The following is a 25,751-nucleotide window of genomic DNA, read 5'->3' as shown; positions in this document are numbered from 1 at the left end:
GTTTTTCAGTGAACTTGTGTACTAAATCTGACTGCTAAACATCAATAAAATGGCTTAAACTAGGGAATAAACAGTTAAATTAGTAGGAAGGCTAAGCTCCTTGTAGCTACTTGGCACTCTTTTTCTTTAATGTATGAAATAAGTGCACAGGTTAAGGAGATTGTCCATGTTTACCTGGAGGGCGTAGGAGATGGACAGTCCCATGATGCCTGGGCTGAGGCTCTGTCTGGCAACGACAGCAAACAAAGCAGCAAATGACACAATGCAGTTTCCCACAAACTCCAGGCGAATCGCCAGCCACCTGCACAAACACAGATTCAGGAAAGTAGATTATTGTACAATATAAGGCGCACTTAAAATCCTTTCATTTTCTCAAAAATTGACAGCGCGCCTTATGTATGAATTCTGGTTGTGCTCAAGGAGCCTCGCGGAGTAATCTGGGTCCTAAACTCCGTCCAGTTCAGGTCCCAAAGTCAAACGAACACTGCAGCATCACGAGAGTTAAAAACTGACTAAATTCTTTCATCTTTAATAAAACGATCAGCGTTGCTGCTTTACCAGGTGTAACTATGAAGTTTAACATCCAGGCATCCATGAAAACAAAAGTTATTACATTTAACAGAGTTAGAGGTTAGCAGGAAGCTAGCTCGCTAGCTTCTATCTAAGCATGATATAGCATGTTCTGACTGAGAGATTTCAGAAACATTCAAACGTACAGCTCTGCTATCACTTCCAACATAAATGAAGACACGAAACTAAACAGCAGTGACGTTTGTAGGGTTACTGAAGTTGGGCTAGCTGGTATATAATCATGTGCTACGTGATCGTTAGCAACACAGCTATATTAGCATAAACACAGTGAGGCTGGAGGACAAACACTAACACTTTTCCCCTCGATAAAAGTGAACGTTAAGGTTCCTGACGGTTAGAGACAAATGCAATCGCATGGCAGGATGCTGTAAACGGACAAAACTTCAGTCAGGAGAACAACTGAGATAATCCATCCACAATACGAGGTTAGTCATTAATATACTGCAACAACATGGGAATAGAGCAGCTGTGATAGAATACAGCATTAATGAATCAATGGGACAGAAGTGGAGGAAGCAAGAAGAACGAGTTAAGTTTGATTTATCTGACTGCTTTGTTTCGCTTAATGTGCCTTATAATCCGGTCCACCTTTTGTATGAAAAATACAGTAGTTCCCTTGTGGAGCTTAATGACTTTTAACCAGTGTTGGGGAGTAACAGAATACATGTACCACCGTTACGTATTTAAAATACAAAATATGAGTAACTGTATTCAGTTAATCACACAGCAATAGTACATTCATGTAGTAAAAAGCATGATAATATATTAAGTAATCCAAAGTATTCAGAATATGTTACTCTCATTGAGTAACGTAACGGAATATGTTAAAAAAAAATCCATTTTGGGGCATGTAATCTGTAATCTGTGATGGAATACATATGTTCTCTGGTTTCCTGCTTCCGGTGTGATGGCGCCTGTGTTTGGCCTTGCCGCTGCTGGCTGCAGTTTCCCTCGCTCTGTTATGCTGCTGTTTCTGACTGTCCTGCTCTCCTTCTTTGTCTCCGATGTATTGCCTGCCCTAGTCTATGATCGTCTGACACTACTGTCTAATCTATGGTGGGCCTGGATATCACTCCTTCATACAATGGCTTCTTCCCTCCTCTGTTGCCGGTGTCTAGATTTTTGACAGATGTCGCCAACAGCACCCTTTTGGGTCCCTTATTTGCCCTATTAAAACTAGACTAGCCCCTGTTACAAAACCCTTGCCCTGGATAAACGACAGCATTCGCTGTTTAAAGCGTGTCTGTCGTAAAGCTGAGCGTTTGTGGAGAAAGACTCGTTTACAGGTTCATCTCGTTCATTTAAAAGACCTTTTAGTTTCTTTTAACGCTTCAGTTCATGATGCAAGGGCTGCTTATTTTTCAAACCTAGTCTCTAGGAGCAGAGGTAACCCTGAGGTTTTATTTGGTGTTCATCTGAACAATAGACTGGACTGGACTCATAACTCAGACGCCCTCTACAGGAAAGGGCAGAGCAGGCTGTACCTGCGGCTAAGCTGTCATCCCTGATGGACAACATCTCCCACCCCATGCAGCAGACTGTGACAGCACTGAGCAGCTCCTTCAGTGGGAGACTGCAGCACCCACGGTGTGGGACGGAGAGATTTCACAGGTCTTTCCTCCCCACTGCTGTCAGACTCCATAATAAAGACTTTAACTGATCAAGCACACACATCCATACATATGCAATAACACTAAGTGCAATAATCTTTTCTGTCATCGTTGTATTTTTACTCAGTTGTATATAGTATTTGTATTCTATTTTTATCTTATTGTATATTTATTTTATTTTACTGTATATAGTATTTTATTCTATTCTGTACAGCTGTGTACTGTATTTATTCTTATTGTATTCTAATTTTTGCGTCATAACTTTTGCACTGTCCACTTCCTGCTGTGACAAAACAAATTTCCCACGTGTGGGACTAATAAAGGTTATCTTATCTTATCTTATCTTATTTGACACTATCAGGGATATTGTTGCTCCGGCTTCTGCTGCTGTCCCTATTTCTTCGAATGAAGACTGAAAATTTTCTTTCCTTCTTTGTTGAAAAGGTTAGCAATGTAAGGAGCAACATCTCTCCCTCCATGTACCATTTGTCTGTTCCGATTTTACTTAAGCCTGTCAGATTTGATTTTCACCAGTGTCTTTACCTGAGTTGTTGAAGCTGGTCACTTCAGTGAGATCCTTGATATTTTATCTGGGTCTTTGTTTAAAAATGTTTTTGAGTCTATTGGTCCTAGTGTTCTTAAAATTGTTAATGCATCTCTACTCTCTGGTCAGGGCCCTGGTTACTGTAAAAGTGCTGTCATTCACCCACTTTTAAAAAAAAAAACCTAAACTTGATCCTTCTGTGCTTTCCAGTTACAGACCCATCTCAAAATTGCCTTTTATTGCCAAGATTTTAGAAAAGGTTGTGGCCAAGCAGCTCACGGTTGTTCTAGATGAACACAACATTCTTGATAAATTTCAATCTGGCTTTCGTAAGACTCACTCTACCGAAACTGCACTTCTTAGAGTGTCTAATGATGTTTTATAATAATGATGAATTATGATGCTGGAGAGTGCACTGTTTTGATGTTGCTGGATCTGACCTCTGCTTTTGACACTGTTGATCATCTTACTTTGTTAGATAGATTAAACCACTGGGTGGGTGTATCGGGTACCGCATTGGAATGGTTTAAATCCTATTTGTCAAATCGATCTTTCTTTGTGGCTACCTCTGCCAGCTCTCTCGCCTATGGGGTGCCTCAGGGCTCTGTCTTGGGACCGTTATTGTTTTTGTTGTATTTACTCCCTCTTCTGCAACTTCTTAGCTCTTACTCTGATATTTCATGTCATTGTTATGCAGATGATATTCAGCTATATATCTCTGATGTTTCTAAGCTCCAAATCCTGCAGTCCTGCTTAGATTCTGTTAGAGATCAGCTGGCTGGTAATTACCTTCAACTAAATGCTGATAAAACGGAAGTCATTGTCTTTGCTCCTGAGAAATTTGTTCCCCTCGTGGTTAAAAATCTAGGCCCTCTTGCTTCTTATATTAAATCATCCATTAGGAACCTTGGTGTTACACTTGATCCAGCTCTGACGCTGGGCACACGTTACATCTTTGGTTCGCTCTTGTTTTTACCATTTAAGAAATATCGCTGAGTCCCATTGTGTCACGTTCCGAATTGGAAATGATTATTCATGCTTTTGTTTCATCTCGCTTAGACTATTGTAATTCCTTGTTTACTTGCTTGAGTAATGCCTCCCTGGAACGACTGCAGGGTGTTCAGACTGCTGCTGCCAGGCTTCTGATAAAGCATCACAAACACTCCCATGCCACGCCCCTGCTGATTCAGCTGCACTGGCTCCCTGTCAAGTTCAGGGTCGATTTTAAGATCATAATCATGACTTACAGGGCCCTGCACGGTGTAGCTCCAACTTACATCTGTGATCTTCTTCTTTCTTATCACCCAGCAGGTCCCTGAGGTCTTGTGACCAGGGGTTGCTGGTTGTCCAGCTTACAAGGTTAAAAACAGAAGGTGACAGAGCGTTTGTATCAGCGGCTGCCAGACTCTGGAGCTCGCTCCCTTTGAGTTTGAGATCTGTGGACTCAGTCGTGTCTTTTAAAAAGCAGTTAAAAACGTATCTGTTTAAACTGCTTTTGGTTGATGTCGTTTTGTTTGAGATTTTAATGTCTGTTTCCTGCCTCTGTAAAGCACTTTGTGATTTTATCTTGAAAGGTGCTATATAAATAACATTTTACTTTACATTTTAAAAGAAACCTTCCCAACACTGCTTTTAACCTTTCAGCCAGAGATTGTAAAGAAACATGAAAATGAAAGCATGTAAACGTAAATGGAGCTTTTCTACGTCCAAAGTGAATATAATGTACTCGTGTTGCTGCAGTAATACTCCAATGAACAGTCTCAGAGAGATCCTAATTTAGGGACATTCATCCTAAAAGGCGGTGTAAACTGTTGCAGCAGGTGGTGCAGTGAGAGCGTGTGGCGGCAGCCTCCTGACCTGTTAGCCACTATGCTGGGATAGTAAGCCTTCTGGTTATGGTCCACGCGCTGGTCGCTCTCATGGATGAAACGCTCCTGCTCACTGAAGGCTCGGATAACCGACGTGCCCAGCAGGGTTTCATTGAAGTGGGTGTAAATTGGGGAACGGCTGACCGACTCCAGACGCTTCAGCTGGCGAGATGATGCCACATAAAACCTCTGGACAGAGCAAGGATAGACACATGTGACTTATATAGTGTGAGTACAAGAAAACAATTATTGGAATGTGATGTGTTAAATTTGTTTAGATCACAGGAATAAGGAAGGATTTGTTTGTGTTTCAGTGTGGCTTAGCTGTAGCCTGAGAGTGTACTTGTTTAGAGGGAAAGGAAGTTATGGACACTGGGGGTCTGCTGTCATAAAAGGAGACAGGGAGCTACAGTGGGGGGTTGCTGATGCTTGTACCTTTAATAAAAACTCATAATTGTTATAAACCTAGAAGTAGGTTTGCAGGAGACTCTCCACCTTAAATGTAAATGTAAGACAACAAGAGGCCACTGGCCCGGTGGGTGCAGAGTGGGCGTCTCAGTGTTTGTAATGTGTTAACTCTGTTTTCTATGTTGTCTGGAGGAATCTGGTGTAGCTTGGGTGAGGAGATTCCTTTTATGACCCCCAGGAAGTCACGTACACAGAGACACACACAGTGCTTTGACTGTTACACTCACACAGCTACATGCACACTCACGTGCTCGTGCAGACACACACAGACACAGAGTTTGCAGCACACCATGGGGGTTTTATGATGGGGTCGCTGGCACCTCTCCCCTTCTAGAAGATGCTTAAATGAAGATGAATAAAGGTTTTGTGAAAATGGCTACTGAGTCCGGTGCCGTCTCTGGATGCCTCGAGGCAGAAAAAGAAGCGGGGTGAAGCTGATTTCGTAACAATAGTCAGAATCACAGTGCAGGGAGGCGTAGTACTGTGGGGATAACACTGGAATATACTGACACTTCAGAATCAGTTTCCCTTTTCAAACTCACCTGCACAAAAAAATAGAGCAGACCCAGGAAAGGAATGATGATACTGACTAGAGGTGTGGCAATCAGGATGATAACACAAGAGCCCAGCACGTTGAACATGGAGCCCAGGAACATCTTAATAATGCTGGGGATCAGCGTGTCAATGGTGTCCATCTCTTTGGCAAAGCGGTTGACCAGGTTACCACTGGGGGTTCGCTCAAAAAAGGACATAGGTGAGCGCAGGACATCGTACAGCATGGACTGGTGGAGGTACCGGGACGCCAGAACACCCCCAATAGACATGGACAGGGAGTATCCAAAGACAGCCACACCTGAAGGACAGCAGAGGAGTTTGCACAATATCATGACTTATTTCTGTGTGAAGAGCACACCTGCATCCAGCAAGACACATAAGACGAGTCTATAACTGAGGGGAACGAGCTGGAGAAGGGGGGCCTGGACCCCAGGGTGACCAAGCTCTCATATATAAGACATTTATCGCCCTGACAACGATATCACAGAAATGTTACACGTTCTGTAAATTCTGGGAATCTCGGGCAGCTCGACACTGTGAAGTGTTTCCAGCTGGGCGTCGTGTACCTGGAGTCGAGTGTTTTGACCGATGCATGAAGCTATACACTTTTTAGACATAAGTTGTAACGGCCGCCGTTCTCTTTGTATTTATTAGACGGCGTGCTGCGGGGAAAAGCCTGTTTTTAAACGTTTGAGTCTAAGATGTATCTGGAGCACCTGACGGCTCTTTTTGCTTCTCTGCATTCTGTCAGGTGACTCTTGTGTTGGTGGTTAACGAGGTTTGCTGTGTTTGAGTCTGAGGTGTTGGACCGGTTTGCTGCATAATGTGCATCGTACAGTTTTCTGGTCCGTGTCAGACTTTTCATAACCAAACCATGTCCGTGCTCGAGGTGGCCCCTCGATTAGGAACAAGGTCATCATTTCAGTTTATTTTGAAAAGTCTCAACAGGCTCTTCAGCTTTATTGTGAAAGGTTTATGTGGAAAATAAACAAGAGGAAGGCATAGCCACACGCTGGGTTTACCGTCGTTGTTGCTAACGACAACACGTCTGTAGTGTGGTTATTTTAAATATAAAGAGAGAATACAGCCACTACAGTGACCGTCAGGACCATGAAAGCATATTGCTGTAAACAGTTTATTTTGCGACACCACGAAACAAACGATAGCGTAATATTTTCATACTGTCATCAGATATATAGCGTTATATCGAACAGCCCTACTGGACCCCATCTCAGCTGTGACAGTAGGACCAAGGGCGCGCTGCAGGGTTAACTAAGCATATTATTAGTGGTGGTGGACACGGTCACCCTGCTCTGTGAGCTGACACCACATCACAGTCTCCCTCCATCTCTGTCCGGTGGCACCTACATGTGCGAGTGTCCTCTGGTGCTCTAGCTTCCAACAGACATGTGATTAAGTGAGCACACATGTCAGGCCTGTGTTGGACTGGCCACCTAACATTTGCGTGCTGTTTGTTTGAAAAACGATGAGCAGGAAAAAGCAAAGGTGCCGTTTCCTGCTCGTCGTGATGTGTACAATGGCTACCCTTGGTGTTGCCTCACTTTCTGAACCAGACAAAAACAAGAGTTTTTCCTGTCATGCTCACCCTGAGACAGGCCAAAGGCACCATACACCCCCAGTCTCATTAGTCTGTTAGGCTGCGTGCCATTAACCACAGGGTCATCGGTCCACAGACTCAGCCAGTAGTTGGAGAACAGGGAAAGCAGGTGATGGGCAAGAAACAGCAGAAGACTGATGCAGGACAGAAGCACTCCAATGGACTTAAAATAGGCCCAGAAGACAGACAGCTTAACCTGCGGAGGACAGGAGAGCTGCTGTGATCCCAGACTGAACACAGACACATTATACAGAAACGTGTGCATTTATACATGCGACCACGTGCAGATCCACACACCTGCCCAGTGCTGGCCTTGTCAGCCTCCGTCAGCTTCCCCACCTCGGGATTCTTGGGCTTCTTGCTCAGCTTCTCGTCTGCTGTGGTTGACTGTTTGGATGCAGTGCAGACACCTGGACTGCTGCTTAAACAGAAGGACACTTATGTGCTTAGTGAGACACCCCAGCCCCCCAGGACCCTTACCCTAAATCACTCACCCAGTAAGAGTGGGCACGCTGCCGTTCTCCAGTCGTTGGATGCTGCTGTTTGGCACGGGCTCTAAATGGAGGAAGGAAATTTAAAACATGAAGTCGATCTGAGAAGACCAGCTGCAGTATGATAAAATAATGATCAGACTTCATCTTAACAGAACTACTACTCCAAACACTGCACGGTGCTACGCTACACGGCAGCACGACACACTCCTCACCACTGTTATCAGCTTTGTCGACTGCAGCGTAAGTTCGCAGGAACTCTGCAAAGGCTCCCTCTGTGGCCATGAGGTGCTGGTACGAGCCCACCTCTGAGATCTCGCCCTTCATCATGACCAGGATCAAGTCAGCTTGGGGCAGGTAGCTCAAGCCGTGGGTGACCAGCACACGAGTCTGTACATGGCTACACAGAGTTAGTAAACTTGGTCTAAAAGCATCTATGCTGCTGAGAGACAATTTCAACAACTAAAACAACTTTACATTTGGATTTGGATCATCTTATGTTGTTTGGATAATTTCATACAATCTACAGTACTGTGCACAAGCCTGAAACCACCACAGTCTCTTAGGTTTTACCTGTAAGAAGCCAGAGGAGTTGTTTGTTTTTTAACACAATCTTTTTGGGGCCTTTTTTGATAGCAGAGTGAAACAGGGGGAGAGAGAGTGAAAGGCCCCACATGGTCGCCTTTGGGTCAGCTTTTACAACAAGGTCAGTGTTATTCACAGACAGCTGTAGACGTTCCCAAACATTTTCTGGAGACATTTTTTAAACACTGATCTACGAATCATTCAAGACTAAAATGCACATAAACTCAAGGGATGAACAGAGGCTGCTCAGTGAGCAGAAAAACACTGATGTCCCAGTTTGACTGGCAGAAAAACAGTTTGGGACCAAGAAGGTTGACTTCAGCCCAGAACTTATCTCTGGATGCTGTGCAGTGTCTTTAACAAAGAATTACGGCTGACACAGCAAAAGAACAGTAAGGATAAGAAATGTGAGAACAGGCTGATTTACTGCTCACTGAAGCCAACATCCAAAGAGCTTTGGACTGGCAACTTTTAGTCCTGGGAACTAAAAGAGTTTACGCTGTGTAGAAGAACAAGACTCGTCCTACACACTTTCACATTCAGTTTCAATAAAGTGCTGCAAACATTTCCAAGTTCCTAGAAAATATAAAGGAAAGACGGGCGGCTCAAGAATTTTGCACAGTCCCGTACGAGCAAAGTACCAATGCTGTGAGGGACACACAGGATCCCAGTCATGATCCTGGGTATATGTATATTAGAGGTAGGAATCACCATACAACGCACGATACGATATTATTGCAATTTTAAAAAATATTTTGCGATATTCAGATTCTGTACATAAAGGTAAACTTTATCAATATTCATTTTATCTAATATCAAAGTCTCGCACTCAGTCTTTCTCTCATCTCAGTTTTATTGTTGACAAACTGAACGGTTTGTATTACAGTCTAGTCCAACTTAACTGAATGCAACCATCTGGTACAATTATAACTATTCTGAACTATGCAATATGAAAACTATGCAGCCCCTTCAGCAACTGAAGAATTTGAAAGTAAATTAAAACAAAATATAATTTTACATAAAATAAAAAAAGTTTTAAACTTAATTAAAATAAAACATGTCTTAAATGAAAATAAGTAAACTGTCGTGTTTATTGCTGCCAAAAACAAGTTAAACACATTTGGACAGTGTCAGGATTCTTGCTCAGAAAAAGGATCAACGTGCTCTGAAGTCAGAGTTCCAGTGCACGAAAAAATTGTTTGTAACAAAATATTGATTTCTGCTGTCCCTGTATCGATACATTATTAGCAAACAAAATATCACGATACTACACAGTATCGATTTTTCCCCCACCCCTAATGTATATGACTCCATCACACACACACACCTTGTCCTTCAGCAGTCCCTGTGGGCCGATGACTTGATCAAAGATGTGTTTCCCTACGTGAGCATCGACAGCAGACAGCGGGTCATCCAGCAGGTAGACGGTACGATCACAGTAGACGGCCCTGGCCAGGCTCACCCGCTGCTTCTGACCTCCTGACAGGTTCACTCCCTGCAGACAGACGGTCAGAGGCAGACAGTATAGCAGGCTAGCTCATCATTGTAGAAATGCTGCCGGTGTCATCAAACAGCAACAAAAGACTCAGTGACACACCAACAAGTCTGTCCAAACTACTGTCTGTGGTCTCGCTCAGTAACCAGACACCGGTTCCCTGTGAATTCCTGGGGGTCACATCCTCATCAAAGCTTTATCGGGCATCTCCTCGAAATACCTGTTGAGTCTTTGCTAATCGTACGGTCATGATCTCACTAACATGTAACACACTGACTGAGGCCTGCAGTCTGACATGTAGCTCTTGGGTTTTCCTTTTGCCATTGCACCGTCTGACCACGATAACAAGTTCCTGGGATGTGCACTCCTGGGGAGACTGATGGCCTCGGGTGTTCAGGTGTGGTTTAATACAATACTACAAACCGACACAACACATGCTCAGTTAACTGCAGAAAACTGCATTTAAATAGCAACACTCGGCTTTTACTCACCTCTTAATAAGTAAGACGATGTTTTCATAGGACTGCAGAGCGAAAACTGTTTTACGTTCTCCGAGGCCAACTTGTTTTGTGTCGACATTCATTTACACACAAAGACGTGTACTATGGGCTCATACCTTCTCTCCTATCTCAGTGTCATCTCCTGCAGGAAGTATGTCAAGGTCAGGCTGAAGGGCACATGCCTCCACCACATGCTGATACCAGGACTGTCTCCTCTCTTGACCAAAGATTATGTTGTCTTTTAAAGAGGAATTCTGGATCCAGGCCTGCTGGGGAACGTATGCCACAGAACCCTGCAGGGACACAGGCACACCTTACACTCATTGGACATGTAATTAAACATTAAGACTGCCTGTTATTTATTATCTATTTAGTCATAATCGCACTCAAAGAATGCAGGCGCTACTAAAGTGGCCACTGCCATGTCCTTTATTTTATTTATTCAATACGCTGCTGTGAAAAAGACTTTCATTGTAATTGTGCATCCTTCCATCACTTATCAAAGGTGCTGGTGCTTTTGTGCACGATCAAATATTCTGTGCTGGCTGTCTGTGTGGGCCCTCAGGCAGCGGGGGCCCTCAGGCAGCGGGGGCCCTCAGGCAGCGGGGGCCCTCAGGCAGCGGGTTCATGGCAGTCTGAGGAGCTCAGAAATGAAGCGACTCGACTTCTTTGAGTTTCATAAGGATGTTTCACCTCTCATCCAAGAGGCTTCTTCAGCCTCTCAGAAAATTCAGGAGAAATTTCTCAAAGCACAACATCCCAGTGCTCTTCAGACCCAGTCCCGTCCCCAGACCCAACCACGCCCCCCTGACAAGCCACGCCCCCTGGGGAATCCTAAGGGGGAAAAAAACAAACAAACTTCCAAACACGAGCTTAACATCATAGTTAATGCTGTACAGTGCAGCAGGTAGTCCTCGGGCCTCTGTACTGGAGAAACCAAACAGCCACTCAATACACACACGGTGCAAAACTGAAGAGCCACCTGGACAGCTCTACATCTGCAAGGTCAAAGGTCACTCTTTCAAGAATGCCAATGTTCACATTTTAGACAGATGGTTTAAAAGGAGAGTAAAAGAGGATATCCATGTCCACTGTAAATGACCATTGTTGAACAGAGGGCGGGGCTTATGACTAGGGATGGGTATCGTTTAGGTTTTACCCGATACCGGTGCCAAACCGATACTTAAAGAATGGAGAACACAAACTTTGTCCAAAAACCTCTCATGTTTAACTGTTTCCCACTTTTTCTTTGGTCATTTTAGCCCTTTTGGCCAGGGTGAAGGGAGCATCTGCCATCAAACAAGAAGACAGCCGCATGTAGCTATGATGATGTTTGCTAGTTCACCTTACATGCATCATCGGATTCTTGGTGTTACCTCCTTTGACAGTATCACAGTATCAGCTTAAAGCACTTGTTGCTGCTGAGTTTGCATCTTTTGCTGTGAAGTACAGCCAGACTTTTTGCCTTGGGCATTTTTAATCTGTAGCTCTGCTCTAAAAGAACGTACGTACCTGGCCCCGCCTACTATCCTCGGAAACATAAAATGATTGGCTAGAATCCAAAGTGTATCACAGCTCAGGAAAAAAAAGCACCGAAATGTGCGCTGCTTTTCGGTCTGGTTACTACTGTTTATGTCAGAACTGGTGCCATCATGGCACCGGACACCGGTACCCATCCCTAGTTATGACACCAGCTGTCTGCCATCTACACTGCAGTTTCCAGGCATATACCACACTAGATTCCCATCTAACAAATGCTGACATCAGCATAAAACCTACTGGATGACTGAAGTATAAAGAAACAGGTATTGGAGCAGCACTGCCATGGAAATCTAATGGGAAAAGCAGCAGACAGTGAGGTGTGTGTGTGTGTGTGTGTGTGTGTGTGTGTGTGTGTGTGTGTGTGTGTGTGTGTGTGTTCACCTTAACAGTGACAGATCCTTCAAGTTTGTCCATCTCTCCAAGAAGTGCCGAGAGCAGCGAGGACTTTCCCGAGCCCACGTGTCCCACCACAGCCACCAGAGAGCCTTCTGGGATATTTATATTCAGCCTGAACAGAGAGAGTCGTACAGTTCAACTGTATGTAAGCAGCATGTTCAGTATTAATGACAGAGTCTTTACAGAACTGATTAAGGACAGTCTGTTTTTCCAAGCTTGTAAATATTTAAATTGAGGTAAACCAGTGGCTGCTGGGAGGTCCAGCTGGGTGACTCACACATTACTTCACTTTGTCATACAGGGATGTGCTAGTGTACAAGCAAAACGTAACCACAGAGCCAGCAGACACAGACACACACACACAGACACACACACACAGACACGCACGCACGCACACAGACAGACACACACACACACACACACACAGACACAGACACACACACACGCACGCACGCACACAGACAGACAGACACAGACACACACACACACACACAGAAAGACACACACACACACACACACACACACACACACACACAGAGACAGACACACACACACACACGCACACACACACAGACACACACACAGACACACACACACACACACAGACACACACACACACACACACACACACACAGAGACAGACACACGCGCACACAGAGACAGACACACACACACACACACACACACACACACACACACAGACAGACAGACACAGACACACACACACACACACACACCTCTTGAGTGTTGGTGATTCGGTTCTGGACCAGGTGAAAGCCCCGTCGGTCACAGAGATGCTGTGCTGGGCTGAACAGAGAGGAGAACAATGACTAGTTTGACCTGCTGTGTGTATGAAAGCGCACACAGCTGTGTCTCTGGATTCGAGCATATGGTACTACAGGAAAGGGGACTCACAGCCTTCTGCTGCTTTGTGCTCCACGCTGTCCAACTGCAGCTCCTCGTGTGACAGAAACACCCGGAGTCGCTTCAGGGACACGCTGGCCTGAGGACGGACAGGGTGGGAAGCTGTCAGAGTGCAAAGGTGCTGCAGACTGCTGCTTAGTACAACTAACACAGAGGGGAAAAGGCCCCAAACCACAATTTATATTCATGTGAATATAATATTCATGATTGGATTTTGTGGGAGAGTGAGGAGAGGGAAAGTCCACAGCTCCCTAAATATAAAAGCCAGGTTCCAGTGTAACAGCCCGTAACACTTAAGGTATAATGTGTCATGTGTAAACTGGGAGCCAGTGCAAAGTCTATCTCATCATTTGGATCAAATCATGGAGTCGTATTTAAATCATGTGCAGGAACAGCGAGATGTGACGCTAACACGTCATCATATCATGGACACTGTGCTCTGCCCCTGGGCTTTGGTTTGTGCACATGGTGCTGGGCGGAGCAGCCTCCTCACACTGGGCAGGCTCACGGACAGGTGTTACAGGGGAGGGGTTTGTACTGTACAATATAAAGCGCCTTGAGGCGACTGCTGTTGAGATTTGGAGCCATATAAATAAAATTGAATGGACCTGTGAGCTGGATGTTGATGTGCAGAGTCTACATTAATGATCTCAGCATTCACCTCAGTTCTCCTCAACACGTCCCCCACGAGCTGATAGGCCCTGGATGAACTGTACATCATTGTCATTGGCTTAGAGAACTCTAAACCCAGAGGTATGAAAATGCTACCAGCGTGTCACAAACCCTCCCCACCCTGCCTTTGGGGAGGAAGACCACGCTTCCACACTGCTGCTGCCTGACTCAAGACTCAAACAGAAAGGAAAAAAAGCCGTTTTCAGGTTCAGGAACAGGAAACTGAAGCTGAGGAGGTCTTACAGGACAGGTCTTAGACATCTACTGGAAACCCTGGGTAAATGGTGGCAGGTGTGCTAACCTCTGCCTAAACTCCGACAACTCTGAAGTTTAAAAAGCAGCCAGGCATGACCTCTGGTTCCATGGGAAAGCCCAGGAGGAACTACGAGGATAAAGTGGAGTCCAGCTTCTATGACCCCAAGCAGCTCTGCTGCATCCCTGACTATGAAAGGAAAACAGTGTTCAGATGAGCTATGCTAAGGAAGACGTTTCATGCCTGGAGAGGGCAGTCAGGCTGCTGATGGGACATTATCCTTTGAAAAGGTCAACCCACACAAAGCTCCCGGACCAGTCGGCATTCCAGGTGGTGTTCTCAGAGCATGTGCTCCACCATCTTCAACCTCTGAAGCAGCCACAGGAAATCAACAGTTTCATGTTGCACCAACGCCTGACCCCTCCTCTCATTGGCCTATAGAAGGAAGAGAGCCACACACGCTGCCCTCACCCACCTGGAACAGGGGAGCACATATTGTGACCTCCACCATCAGTCCTTTGAAACTCTGACCTTTGGACGTCCATCAGCACTTCCTGACAAACAGGAACCAGTTAGAGAGCTGGAAAACACACTTCCTCCACTGTCATGACAAACACGGGACCATGCAGAGCTGAGAGCTCAGTCGCCCTCTGTGCTGCTTAGCTAGTCGTGACTGTGTCAAAGCTTTAATATCCATGTTATATTCTTACATACACTAAACAGCATTACTGACTACAACAGCATCATGTTTGTTTTAGTGTAGCAAGCTACAACGTAGCATTACAACCAAACCACACCCGGAAACCCAGTCAAGCGTTCGTGTTAGCAGGCTGCAGACTGGGCGGAATGGTTGTAAACCAGTTGTTTATGTCACTGCAAACCTGATATGGTTGCCCCGTAAACCGCTTCACTTTTGTACAGTAGGAGGAAGCAGAGCCACATGGTCACCTTCCTGGGTCTCCTTACCTGGATTACATCCATCAAAACATCCTTGTGATGGTTGGTACTACACGCCCCACACTCAACAGCTTTTAATGCAACAACAAAAACATCCAAGCTTTTACTTAAGGTCCTTAAGCTCATGTATACCAGTCCTACCATCCCAGTTTGAGCACTGGCACAGACTGGTATCCATCTAACGTTTTGGTAAACCTGAAGCTTTCTTTGTGGGTTTCTTTGTGACGGGATGAGTGTGCGAAGAAGACGGAGGGACACGCACCTGCACCATGCTACTGATGACCATCGGCAGCATGTTGAGAGGAAAACGCAGGATGTTGAAGAGCGCCAGCGACACAAAGGCCTTCTGGGCGTCCAGCACGTTTCGTTCATCAATCAGCACGTACACAGCGAAGGTTGACAGGGCCACCTGTGCAGTGACGCAAAAGACATGGCAAAGAGAATTTCATTAATGACAGCAAAGTGCTGTGTTTGGTTTAACTGATCTGCAGCTGCTCTTTGGATGTGTGTAATGTTTGTCCACTGTGGTGTGTCGCTCTCTTCCCCGTCAGACTTACAAGGAATGGTGCACAGACCCAGGTGAAGGTGGACACCGCCCCCAGGTAGGCAGCCTTTTTCAGGACACGCAGCTCACTTTCACGAATGTCTGACACCTTTCCTTTGAAGGCCAGCTCCCAGGCGTACAGCTTCAGCACTTTGATGCCATTCAGCATCTCATTCATCAGCTTAATGCGATTGTCTTTACTCTTCATCTGAGCCACCTGCAACAAACACACAACACTGTGCTACAAACAGCTACCAGCTAACAACGTGTGTGTGTGTATAAATGAAAATAATCACTGTACTTGCTGTCACTCGACACGTTATCACACACTCTTTAACAGAAATGAACTGGCATTGACATGGTGACCACCCAGAGCAAACTGTGCATCGACACAGTGCTTCACAGATTTGAGGCCCGTCATCTACCGCAGTGTTTCCCAACCACTGGGCCGTGGCATGTAGGTGTGCCGTGGAGGTTATCTGGTTCCACCTGATTGGTGCTCTAAGCGACGGCGTGAGTAACGGGCAGAACAATGACGTTCTCTTCCACTAGAGGGCAGTACAACCACCTGCTCTAATAAATGTGTTGCCAACCGGCAGTAAAAACAGAAGAAGACGAAGAAGAACTTAAATAACAGTCATGCTGTGAGACGATGTTTAAAAAGAAAGTGTTCAGTCTGACCTGGTCCTGGAGAAAACTCGACCCAGATGAAGGCCCTAGCATGAGTAGTGGTCAGAAGGAAGCAACAAAGGTATACTGGGACAAACAGAGCCAGTTCTGCTATACCTGGTGGAAGAATGATCCGTATGGTTTTTGACATTTTTGTTTGGTGGTGTGCTGCGGGATTTTTCTAATGTGAAATATGAACCGTGCCTCTAAAGCCTGGGAAACACTGAAATGTATAATTCTATCAAATGTATGTATTGGGAACTTATTTACTGGAAAATGTGGTAATTCCAGTAAAGCCTGACATGGATGTGTACATGGGTACATGTGGCGCCTAGAGCCTATCCTAGCGTTCCCAGGCGAGATGCCCCCTGGAGCCGCTCCCAGTCTGTCATGGGGCTAACACAAAGACTTTCACACATACGTCCAATGATGCATGAAGCAGGAGCACCGTGCATGGGGAACATGTAAGCTGCACACAGAAAGGCCGCCACATGGCTGAAGGATTGAAAGCCAGCCATAGTTATAATAACAGTAGAACACGAAAATGTAAGGAAGGTGTATACGGGTGTAGGATGTGGGGATATTAATACTAAAGTCCCACCTGGTAAGCTTTGGTTTTCATTGCAATTACAGCATTAACAGGAACCATGAGGACCATCACAGCCACTCCAGCCAGCACAGACGGACCCAGGTTCTGCACACACGACAACAAACTGCTTCAGTGCAAGCCTGTGGGGCATTATTCACACTAGTGGAACCATCCTTCCACAAGCAGAGCGGCACTTTAAAAACAGATTTGTTGCACTTTAGAAAAGGAGAAACCAGCTGTAACTGACAAGCATTACATTAAACATCATCTGGAACAATCAGGCTTCCGCAGCTGCCCGAGCCTCATGAGCTGAGCCGACACACAATAGTACGTTTATTTTCTTTATATTGAAAGTATGTAAGCAGCATTAAACATTTGATTTTAAAAATATATTTAACGTTTAGTTTACTTAACCTGACCTGCCAAAGAAAGTAGAGGGCCAGGACCACCTGCAGAGGAGCAGACCATATCATGTTGATGTATGTGATGAGATCCATGAAGCGCTGCGCGTCCACTGACATCAGGTTGACGATTTCTCCCACTGTAGAGGTTCGCCGTGCCGCGCTGCTGATGACCAAGGCCTGAGGAGCAGATGAAGCGATGAGATACAGGCTTTTCAGCAACCAGTGATGGACAGAATAACAGTCAGATGGTTACATTTATCAACCTTCATCACGAAGAATCTAAATCGCTCTGAAGAAGCACTTGTGTTTGTCCGTTACCTTCCTATAGACGGCTCCAATGACTGCAGTGCGTAAGCGCATGCCTGACACAAAGCATACATGAAAGTACTTCTGCAGGATGAGTGACTGCACGGAGGTGCAGACGAAGAGCAGAGCAGCGTAGAAGTAGCCCTGCCAGGAGGGGGCGCTGGAGTCATTGACAAACTGGATAAGCAGTCTACAGAGAAACAGGAAACAAAGGAACATTAAGCACCCTGCCCCTCGGTCCTTATTGAAACTGCATCGTGTACTCGTGTAGCAGAAAAACACGTCGCAGCCCAAAGCAACACGTCGCACTGTCACCACAACCTTCACACCTAGAGTCATCATGTAATCAAATCCATTTATTTTTACAGCACTTTTCACAGGATAAAACCACAAAGTGCTTCACAGTAATATAAAACAGAAATACATAAAATAATCAAACACACAGCACAAATCTAATTAAAAGCTAATCTAAATAAATGAGTCTTAAGCTGCTTTTTAAAAGAATAAATACAGTCAAGTCAAAGTAAAGATGGAGGGAGAGCACTCCACAGCCTGGGGGCCACCGCTCTAAACATCTGTCTCCTCTGGTCTTAAAACGAGTTCGTGGGACTACCAACAGCCTTTGATGAGAAGATCTCAGGCTGCGAGAGGGAACGTGGGGCTCTAAAAGATCAGAAATGTAAGCAGGGGCATCACAAGTCAAAGCTTTAAAAGTCAGTACCAAGATTTTAAAATGAATTCTGAAGTGTACTGGAAGCCAGTGTAATGAGCGTAACACTGGTGTAACGTGCTCTCTTTTTGGTGTCTTAGTTAAAAGCCTTGCAGCAGCATTCTGGACTAACTGGAGACGCTCAAGATTCCTTTTGCTCAAACACAGAAAAAGGCTGTTACAATAATCTAAGCGAGAAGAAATTAAAGCATGAATAACCATTTCTAACTCAGACAGCAAAGTTCGCAGTTTGGAGATGTTTCTTAGCTGAAAAAGGCAGCTCCTAATTAACTGTGAGCGTGTTGTTGTAGGGACATGGCAGAACCAGAGATCACACCGAGGTACCTGAGGCTCGGCTGAACAGATGAGCCGAGAGAACCAAGATGCTGTTTGATTAGAGATATCTGGTTGTCGGGGGCAATAATTTAATGAAATGTTGGTCTTTCACCAGCTGGTTCACATTTGCAGCTCTTAGATTTTGTGTTCAGTTCAGAGCACCCAGCCTTCTTAGGGTAACTGAGTGGGTGCTCCACAGGGGGACCTGACGGTGAGACCTGGAGGTGGAGTCCTATCAGCTTTGGGTAGCCCATTGATGGGTACGGAGCGCCAAGCGGAGCTCGACTTGGCGCTGAGCAAAAACTTGTGTGGGAGGAGTTTGTTGAGGCACAGCAGTCCTGGCAGAGATATATTTAGTGCAACAGATGGGCTCTGATGTGTTTGAACAATTAAAGTTCTAGAGCATGATAAATGCACGATGCAACTTCAGACAGATCAACGACTCAATGTCATCTTATCAAAGGGTCTACAGTTTCCTCACCGCAGGATCTCAGGGCCAACAAACATTAGGATGTCCTGGATTAATTTATAGATGCAGGAGATGAAGAAGTAGGGCCCAAACGTGAGGCACAAGGCCCACAGCAGTGAGGGCTCTTTATTTTTCTTTCGAGGTCTCAGAATCAAGATCTCAGACTCTTCCACAGCTTGGCGCTGAGGGTTTTCACTGTGGGGCACTCGCTTGGACGAGTACAGCATTTTCTCCTCTGACCTGTGAAGAGAAAGCAGAGTTAACCTGGCTGGATGTTTCCCGAACAATCTGCATTTGTATAAAGAAGTTTGATCCCTTTCCTGACCTTTTAAATTTTTGGCACTGTGTGTTCCAGCGTTTGACCAACTGTGGGACGACTCTGTGGGAGCAGTCCTCAGCGTTCAAAGACCACAGGTCCTTCTCCTCCAGTGGGCGCCTGTAGCCTGTCATCATCATTCTGGTGGAGAGGTTAGGACAGGTAGGAGGATAAAACAAAACATGTAGAAGCTCAATGCGCAGTAACGTTTCCAGAAAGCCCCAAAGGACCATGTAGAAACCAGAAGTTTCAACACAGAAGACGTCAGCCTTGTCTTAAATATCAATAACAAGCTCCTTCTTTAGAGATGATACCGACCAATGTGAGATTTTGTTCATCAGCTTTATTACACAGAAATAAGAGCACGTTCACCGGAGTGGAACGGCGTGTTCCTACCTGGTGATCCACCAGAAGGTTATTCTGGAGAGGAAAGACGCTCCAGGCTCAGGGCACGGATTCTGCAGACAAACATCGAGCAGTTAGACACAATGATTTCCACGGCTCAGAAGACGCAGCAATGCTTTCACTGTACTACCAAAAGTATTCGTCTTTCTCCCTCCACACATCACATTCCCGATCCGTAGGTTTAATGTGATGTCGGCCCACCGTTAGCAGCTCTAACAGCTTCAACCCTTCTGGGCAGACTCAAGTGTTAGGAGTGTTTATGGGAATCTTTGACCGTCGTTCCTGAAGGTCAGACACTGACGATGGATGAGAAGGTCCGGCTCACAGTCTCTGCTAACTCATCCCAGAGGGCTTCTGCTGGGTTGAGGTGGGACTCTGAGTTTGGTGTGGAAGAACCTGACAGGCCTGCACACTGGTCTTTATGGACCGGTGCACAGTCACGCTGGAACAGGAAGGGGCCATCCCCGAACTGTTCCCACAAAGTTGGGAGCATCAAAATGTGCAAACTGTCGTGGCTTCCTGAAGCATTAAGAGTTCCAGGAACAAAGGCCGAGCTGATTTGGAGGGGTAAGCGAATACTTATGGCAATACAGTAATCTGAGTATAAATGAGTGACAAGGGAAGAAAGAGAGATTCGTCAGGCAGCCTCACAGAGTCTTTAACTTCCCGGGAAAAGAGGGGTGGCTGGTCGGTCAGGCTGGACAGGAACAGAGCAATCAGCAGCAGAGCATAGTAGATGTAGAAGGTGGTGTACCTCCACACACACACTGTCTGAGGCTGCACAAGAAGAGCATGTTTTTAATCAAACAACCTTATTTTGTTTATTTACTGCAACATCAGTTCGATTAGTAACCAGTTATTTCTCATCATGTAAGTAAAGTGAGTCCTGCTCAGTGAGCACTAACCTGCTCCAAGGCCTGGAAGACCTTTGACCTGAAGGTGACAGTGGCACACAGCAGTGCCAGCAGCCAGTAGATCAGCATCACCCCCGATGACTGAGCCCCCTTCATCCGCTCATAGTGGATTAACATGACAGCCAACAGCTGCGGCACAAGCACATATTTTATATACTAAAAGAAATGGTCCATTTAGTTTTTACAGCATATATTAAAGAGTCAAGTGACAAAAGAAAGACAACCCTAAATAACAAAATACATGTAAGCTTTTCTCAGCTCCGTAAAGAGACGGTAGAGACAGCTGGACGCTCACCATGGTGAGGCCCAGTAAGGTCGGACTGACGAGGCGGACAGGTGCTGGGCTGCTCACATGACTCCTTTCCCAGAAAGAATAAAAGACATCTGACCAGCAGATAATCCAAAGTAAAAAGCCAACAGCCTGTGGAAACAGATGAAATCGCTCCTGGATTCGTTGGTAAATACATTTGGTATTTAGTTTATAGACATATGACTGACATCTCCCACAGTTACTGTAGTGACAAGTGGAACCAACCAATGAAACTACAAACACACTGTTCAGTCACTGTAATTAAAACAGCTAGATTAGATTAAACTGTGATCCTTGATAATGTCATCTTTGGGTAGCAGAACATCAAATGTTTAAACTGTGAAAACACGCAATTAAAAAATAGATAATGTCATTATGACTGTGATAGCAGCAATATAACGTGGTACTAATATCATAGAGCTGTAGGAACATTTGGTACCAGTCAGGTTAACTGGTAACAGGCCAGTAACACGACTGTCCCCAGCCTTCCTCCTGGTTAGGACAGGCCCAGAACCCTGGACTATGAGCGGCCCACGAGGCATTCAGATACCAGGACCCCCTCACCTGCATCTGCTCTGAGTCCCTCCTGAATGACTGAATTCAAAAGTCCAGCAACAGGCCTCAGCTCCCAGACGACTGCGGACTATTTTTAAAAGAGGGAATCCCACACAGCGGGAAACATGGACGTTTTTAAGAGATGCGTTACTTCCAAAAAAAATTCAAAATGACCTTGTTGTTTTTTAATTGGACCTTTTCCTCAGTTTAAACATTTGTTTTTCTGAATAAATGAATAAAATGATTTCATTCAGTTTTCCACAACATCCCATTTTCTTGAAGTTGGAATTGCATCATGACTCGAATCTTCAAACATTTGTGTTTGAACGAGTTTCTGCTTTGCTCCACTGACAGAACAGATGAGTGCAGTGATGAAAACTACTACAGCGGGCTCCCATAACTCACAGTTTTGGCTTTGTTGAGGTGAGTCATACATATATATCCATGGTCATGGGTATGGAGGTAGACGAGGTAAAAGGGTGCACATATCCAAAGGTAGAAGCACGGCAGCCACACCAAGACAGTGTTCTGGAAACACTGGGTGAAGTCGGGATTATCGGTGTACCATGTACGGTTCCAATCCTGGAAAAGGAACAGTAAGGCTGAAGACATCTAACAACAGCAGGAAAAGACACTCCTGACACACATTACTTATGTGTGGCCTGGAGTTATTCATATAGCTTTCTTGTCTTATTTAGATCAACAATGTTGCATTTTACTGCTACATGCAGCTGCAAAAATGAAAATGAAAAGAAGACCTCATCACAGTATAGGACAGGTGTCCAACTCCAGGCCTCGAGGGCCGGTGTCCTGCAGGTTTTAGATGTGTCCTTGATCCAACACAGCTGATTTAAATGGCTAAATGACCTCCTCAACATGTCCTGAAGTTCTCCAGAGGCCTGCTAATGAACTCATCATGTGATTCAGGTGTGTTGACCTAAAATCTGATCTAAAACCTGCAGGACAGCAGCCCTCGAGGCCTGGAGTTGCCCACCCCTGCTATAAGACAAACTCAGTTAAACAGACAATAACAAGGCAACTCCCAAAAAGGTTTTGTAGGTGGTGGACACAGACCACGGCCCTCTTCTCAGCAGACGGGACTGATTTTCCTCCATTTTTATTACCAGATGACACCTACAGCCCAATGACATGTATTCCAGCTCATCCAGGATGGCATCTGTATGCGCCACTGCAAGAACGTTTGCTGCATCTCAAAACTGTAGAGATGCTAGGATAAGGTCTAATGAACTCGAAGAGCTGGAGAGAGATGCAGAGGAGCAGGAAGTATAAAAAGCACGTCTGTGGCCACCACCAGTGACCCTTCCCTTTTGAGGCTAACTTGTCATTACTCTCTAGTGGACTTATGACTCTGGTTTGGACCAAAGCAAATCAAAGTGAGAATATGTTGTGAAATGGATTCACAACAGTAGATAAGAGTTTATATTATACTTTAATGATGGAGTGCTATTTTCAGTGTCCCTACCTGGAGGCAGTAATGCTAAATGGACTGCTTCTGATATCGACCCAGAGCTTTTCCACTCTGAGCACTCAAAGCTTTACACTTTCACCCAATCACACCAGCACTAGTTTTTAGTGCTATCTAACTAACATTCATACACACTCACACTCCGACGGATGCATCGGAGAGCAACCTGCAACATGCAGAATGAAGCAGACTGGGATCAAACCACTAACCTTCCAGTTGGTAGATGACCTGCTCTACTACCTGCTACAGCCGATATCAATCCCTCCCTGTTATGTGACAGGAGCCTGACGTAAAAGGTTCGGCAAACAGTGAGAGATGGCAACCAGTGTTGTGATACCCATTACCTGACTGCAGTTTCAAAGTATGGTGACTTCATGTCCCGAGCAAACAAAAGAAACCATGACCTACGTACCAGCTGCTGCCAAGTCCCATGGCAAAAATATAGCCTACCAAAGTCATCAGCTGTGAAATATTAATAAACAGCAACTTTTTATTTTTGTTATTTCAACTAAACATAATCCTCAGTTTGATCACACCAGTCACAAACACATACCTGAAACTAATAAAGGATGGAGACAGATCGAATGTGCTCAAGTTACTAATTACAGCCAATCATTATCTGATAATACACCAATTCACTGTAAAATCATAACGGTTGTTATATGCACAGCTATTCCCCCTCAGAAACCTTCCTGTTCTGTAGGATGTGTTTGGTAGACGCACCATGGTTGCTGTTGTCGGTGCCTGAGCTACCAGTCAAGCTACGTGATGGATGCTTGTTTTGGTTGAGTTTAAGTTTCTCAGTTAATGTCATCTCAGAGTAGCGGTGCATGAGATGAGCCCTCCTGGCCGTAGTATTCCCACAGCATTTTATTTTATTGAACAAAATACTGATACTTGGTGTTTCTGTATCTGCTGTATCAGCCCCCACCCCCGGGGTACACTCCATCCTGTGGTGTTACTGTGAGCAGCGCTCAGGACGAGCTTCCATGTTGTGGAGGGAATCAGTTTGATGATGTCACACTTGTACTTGAATTCTTCATGATCCGAGTTGCTCGCCCTGTTAGCTAGTTCAGGTGAGTGTGTGCTGTTAGCACCTACTACATGCCTGCTGGTGTGTGAGGTCCTACCCAGCTCCATGTGCCTGGGGCTCATCCCTGGACCTGTGCTGACTGCTTTGCTACATCGATCCTGGGCCACCTCTTATATTGCCTTGCACACTCTTTGGGCACTGGCTGCTTTTTCACTGCAGTCCTGGTTCCAGAACCAGCTTCAGGTCAGACCCTTAGGTCCTTCATTACCGGCAGGCTCTGACATGTCCTCAATAATGGTTTTAAGCACACTACCACAGTGCCACGCGTGGGAGAGAGACCACAGGACACTTCATAACATTCGCACTGTGACTGATGACAACGAGTTCCTACAGACCAGGAAACGAGAGGGAACAACACAAACACGAGCTCGGTGAACACTTGTTCCACTGCGAACCTTCCATGTTCAGATCAGAGAACATGTGAAACGGCCAACGGAGGCTCAACGATCAGCTGTAACGATGACTTCTAATAAGAGAAGCGCGTCCGACGTGACTAAATAACACGCAACCTGCCGTGGCTTACTATTAGCACGTACCGGGCACCGGCAGCCAACGCCAGCTACGAGAGTTTAAAGCTAGAGGAAAAGACACGGAGTCTGTGACAGGTAACTCACCCACAGGGGATCGGACCTGTCCACGCTACAGAACTGATCAAACCCCATTCGCTGCGAAGCATTAGAAAAGCCGGGGCTGCGAGCTCAGCTTGTTTTGTAACGCCTGTTAAGACGAAGCGGAAGGTTGTTCTTCTTCTTCTTCGGTAATTCAGACACTCGGCCCAAACGTCTACACTGCCACCTACAGCTTCTGTAACGTTATGGCTAACTACACTACGCCATTTGTGCGGTGGGATTGCTGCTGCGATAGTTACAGGAAAAGAACAGGCCGTGTGACTCGTGTCATTACATAGAGCAGACAGTTTGGTACTGTGGAGTGCAAGCAGGTGTGCCTAATAAAGACGTTACGACCCAGATGTGTGTTTGTGCTCCCAAAACTGTATATTCACAGCAAGAAAGACAGAAAAGGTCATCATTAAAACGATCCCATGTTACACCAGCTGTGTCTGTGAATGTGTCTTAGAAATCACTTTGAGTACTCATCTGACGAATATCACTTCATTCACATTTCTAATGTAGCCGGGTGGAAAATGGGAGAGAAATGTTTATCTTTTCCTTTCCACTAGTGGGTGATGTTTTAAGCATTTTCTCTGGTTGTAGTAGAGAGTGGCTGGTTTTCTAATGTAAAGACAGTACCTGCTCCAGCACCATATCTAAATGCAAGGGTTCATTCTAACCTAACCAACTGCCCAAAAAACTACAAATACCTGGACAGGAAACAGGAAGTTCTTTTGTGTGTAGATGCAGAGGAGGCATGTGATATGTTATGGAGAGAAGGATTTTTGATTAAAATAACAGATGAGTGTCAACAGTAAAATGTATAAATGTATAGGTGGATAAGAAATTTCTTAGTGTTAGAATTAAGTTCAAATTATCAAGTAGAAAACAGTACTCTTCAAGGCAGTATAGATATTTACTATTATGCTCAATTATATTTTTAGCAGTACAGGTGAGTCTGTGGGT

At 45.2% G+C, this 25,751-nt stretch overlaps 1 protein-coding gene across 1 annotated transcript in view; it reads right to left on the bottom strand.

Moving 5' to 3' along the window:
• Nucleotides 1-24,983, bottom strand: part of abcc1 (ATP binding cassette subfamily C member 1 (ABCC1 blood group)) — a 30,694-nt gene extending 5,711 nt beyond the window's left edge. Inside the window, exons 1-25 of the mRNA XM_026166203.1 lie at nt 24,789-24,983; nt 22,001-22,177; nt 21,026-21,151; nt 20,722-20,859; nt 20,468-20,593; nt 19,808-19,869; nt 19,421-19,552; nt 19,108-19,335; nt 17,594-17,771; nt 17,291-17,452; nt 16,884-16,976; nt 15,627-15,830; nt 15,332-15,478; nt 13,179-13,266; nt 13,001-13,070; nt 12,249-12,375; nt 10,442-10,618; nt 9,658-9,825; nt 7,961-8,135; nt 7,749-7,809; nt 7,552-7,672; nt 7,243-7,450; nt 5,624-5,934; nt 4,603-4,802; nt 175-301 (exon numbers count right to left, since the gene is read on the bottom strand). Coding sequence (XP_026021988.1) covers nt 175-301; nt 4,603-4,802; nt 5,624-5,934; nt 7,243-7,450; nt 7,552-7,672; nt 7,749-7,809; nt 7,961-8,135; nt 9,658-9,825; nt 10,442-10,618; nt 12,249-12,375; nt 13,001-13,070; nt 13,179-13,266; nt 15,332-15,478; nt 15,627-15,830; nt 16,884-16,976; nt 17,291-17,452; nt 17,594-17,771; nt 19,108-19,335; nt 19,421-19,552; nt 19,808-19,869; nt 20,468-20,593; nt 20,722-20,859; nt 21,026-21,151; nt 22,001-22,177; nt 24,789-24,836 — 3,654 coding nt within the window. The 5' untranslated portion in view covers nt 24,837-24,983. The remainder of the gene's footprint in view (nt 1-174; nt 302-4,602; nt 4,803-5,623; nt 5,935-7,242; nt 7,451-7,551; nt 7,673-7,748; nt 7,810-7,960; nt 8,136-9,657; nt 9,826-10,441; nt 10,619-12,248; nt 12,376-13,000; nt 13,071-13,178; nt 13,267-15,331; nt 15,479-15,626; nt 15,831-16,883; nt 16,977-17,290; nt 17,453-17,593; nt 17,772-19,107; nt 19,336-19,420; nt 19,553-19,807; nt 19,870-20,467; nt 20,594-20,721; nt 20,860-21,025; nt 21,152-22,000; nt 22,178-24,788) is intronic.
• Between the last annotated feature and the right edge of the window lie 768 nt (nt 24,984-25,751).

Source organism: Astatotilapia calliptera, chromosome 4 (genome assembly GCF_900246225.1).
Source record: "Astatotilapia calliptera chromosome 4, fAstCal1.2, whole genome shotgun sequence".
NCBI lineage: Eukaryota > Metazoa > Chordata > Actinopteri > Cichliformes > Cichlidae > Astatotilapia > Astatotilapia calliptera.
This window is presented reverse-complemented; position numbering and strand designations above follow the sequence as displayed.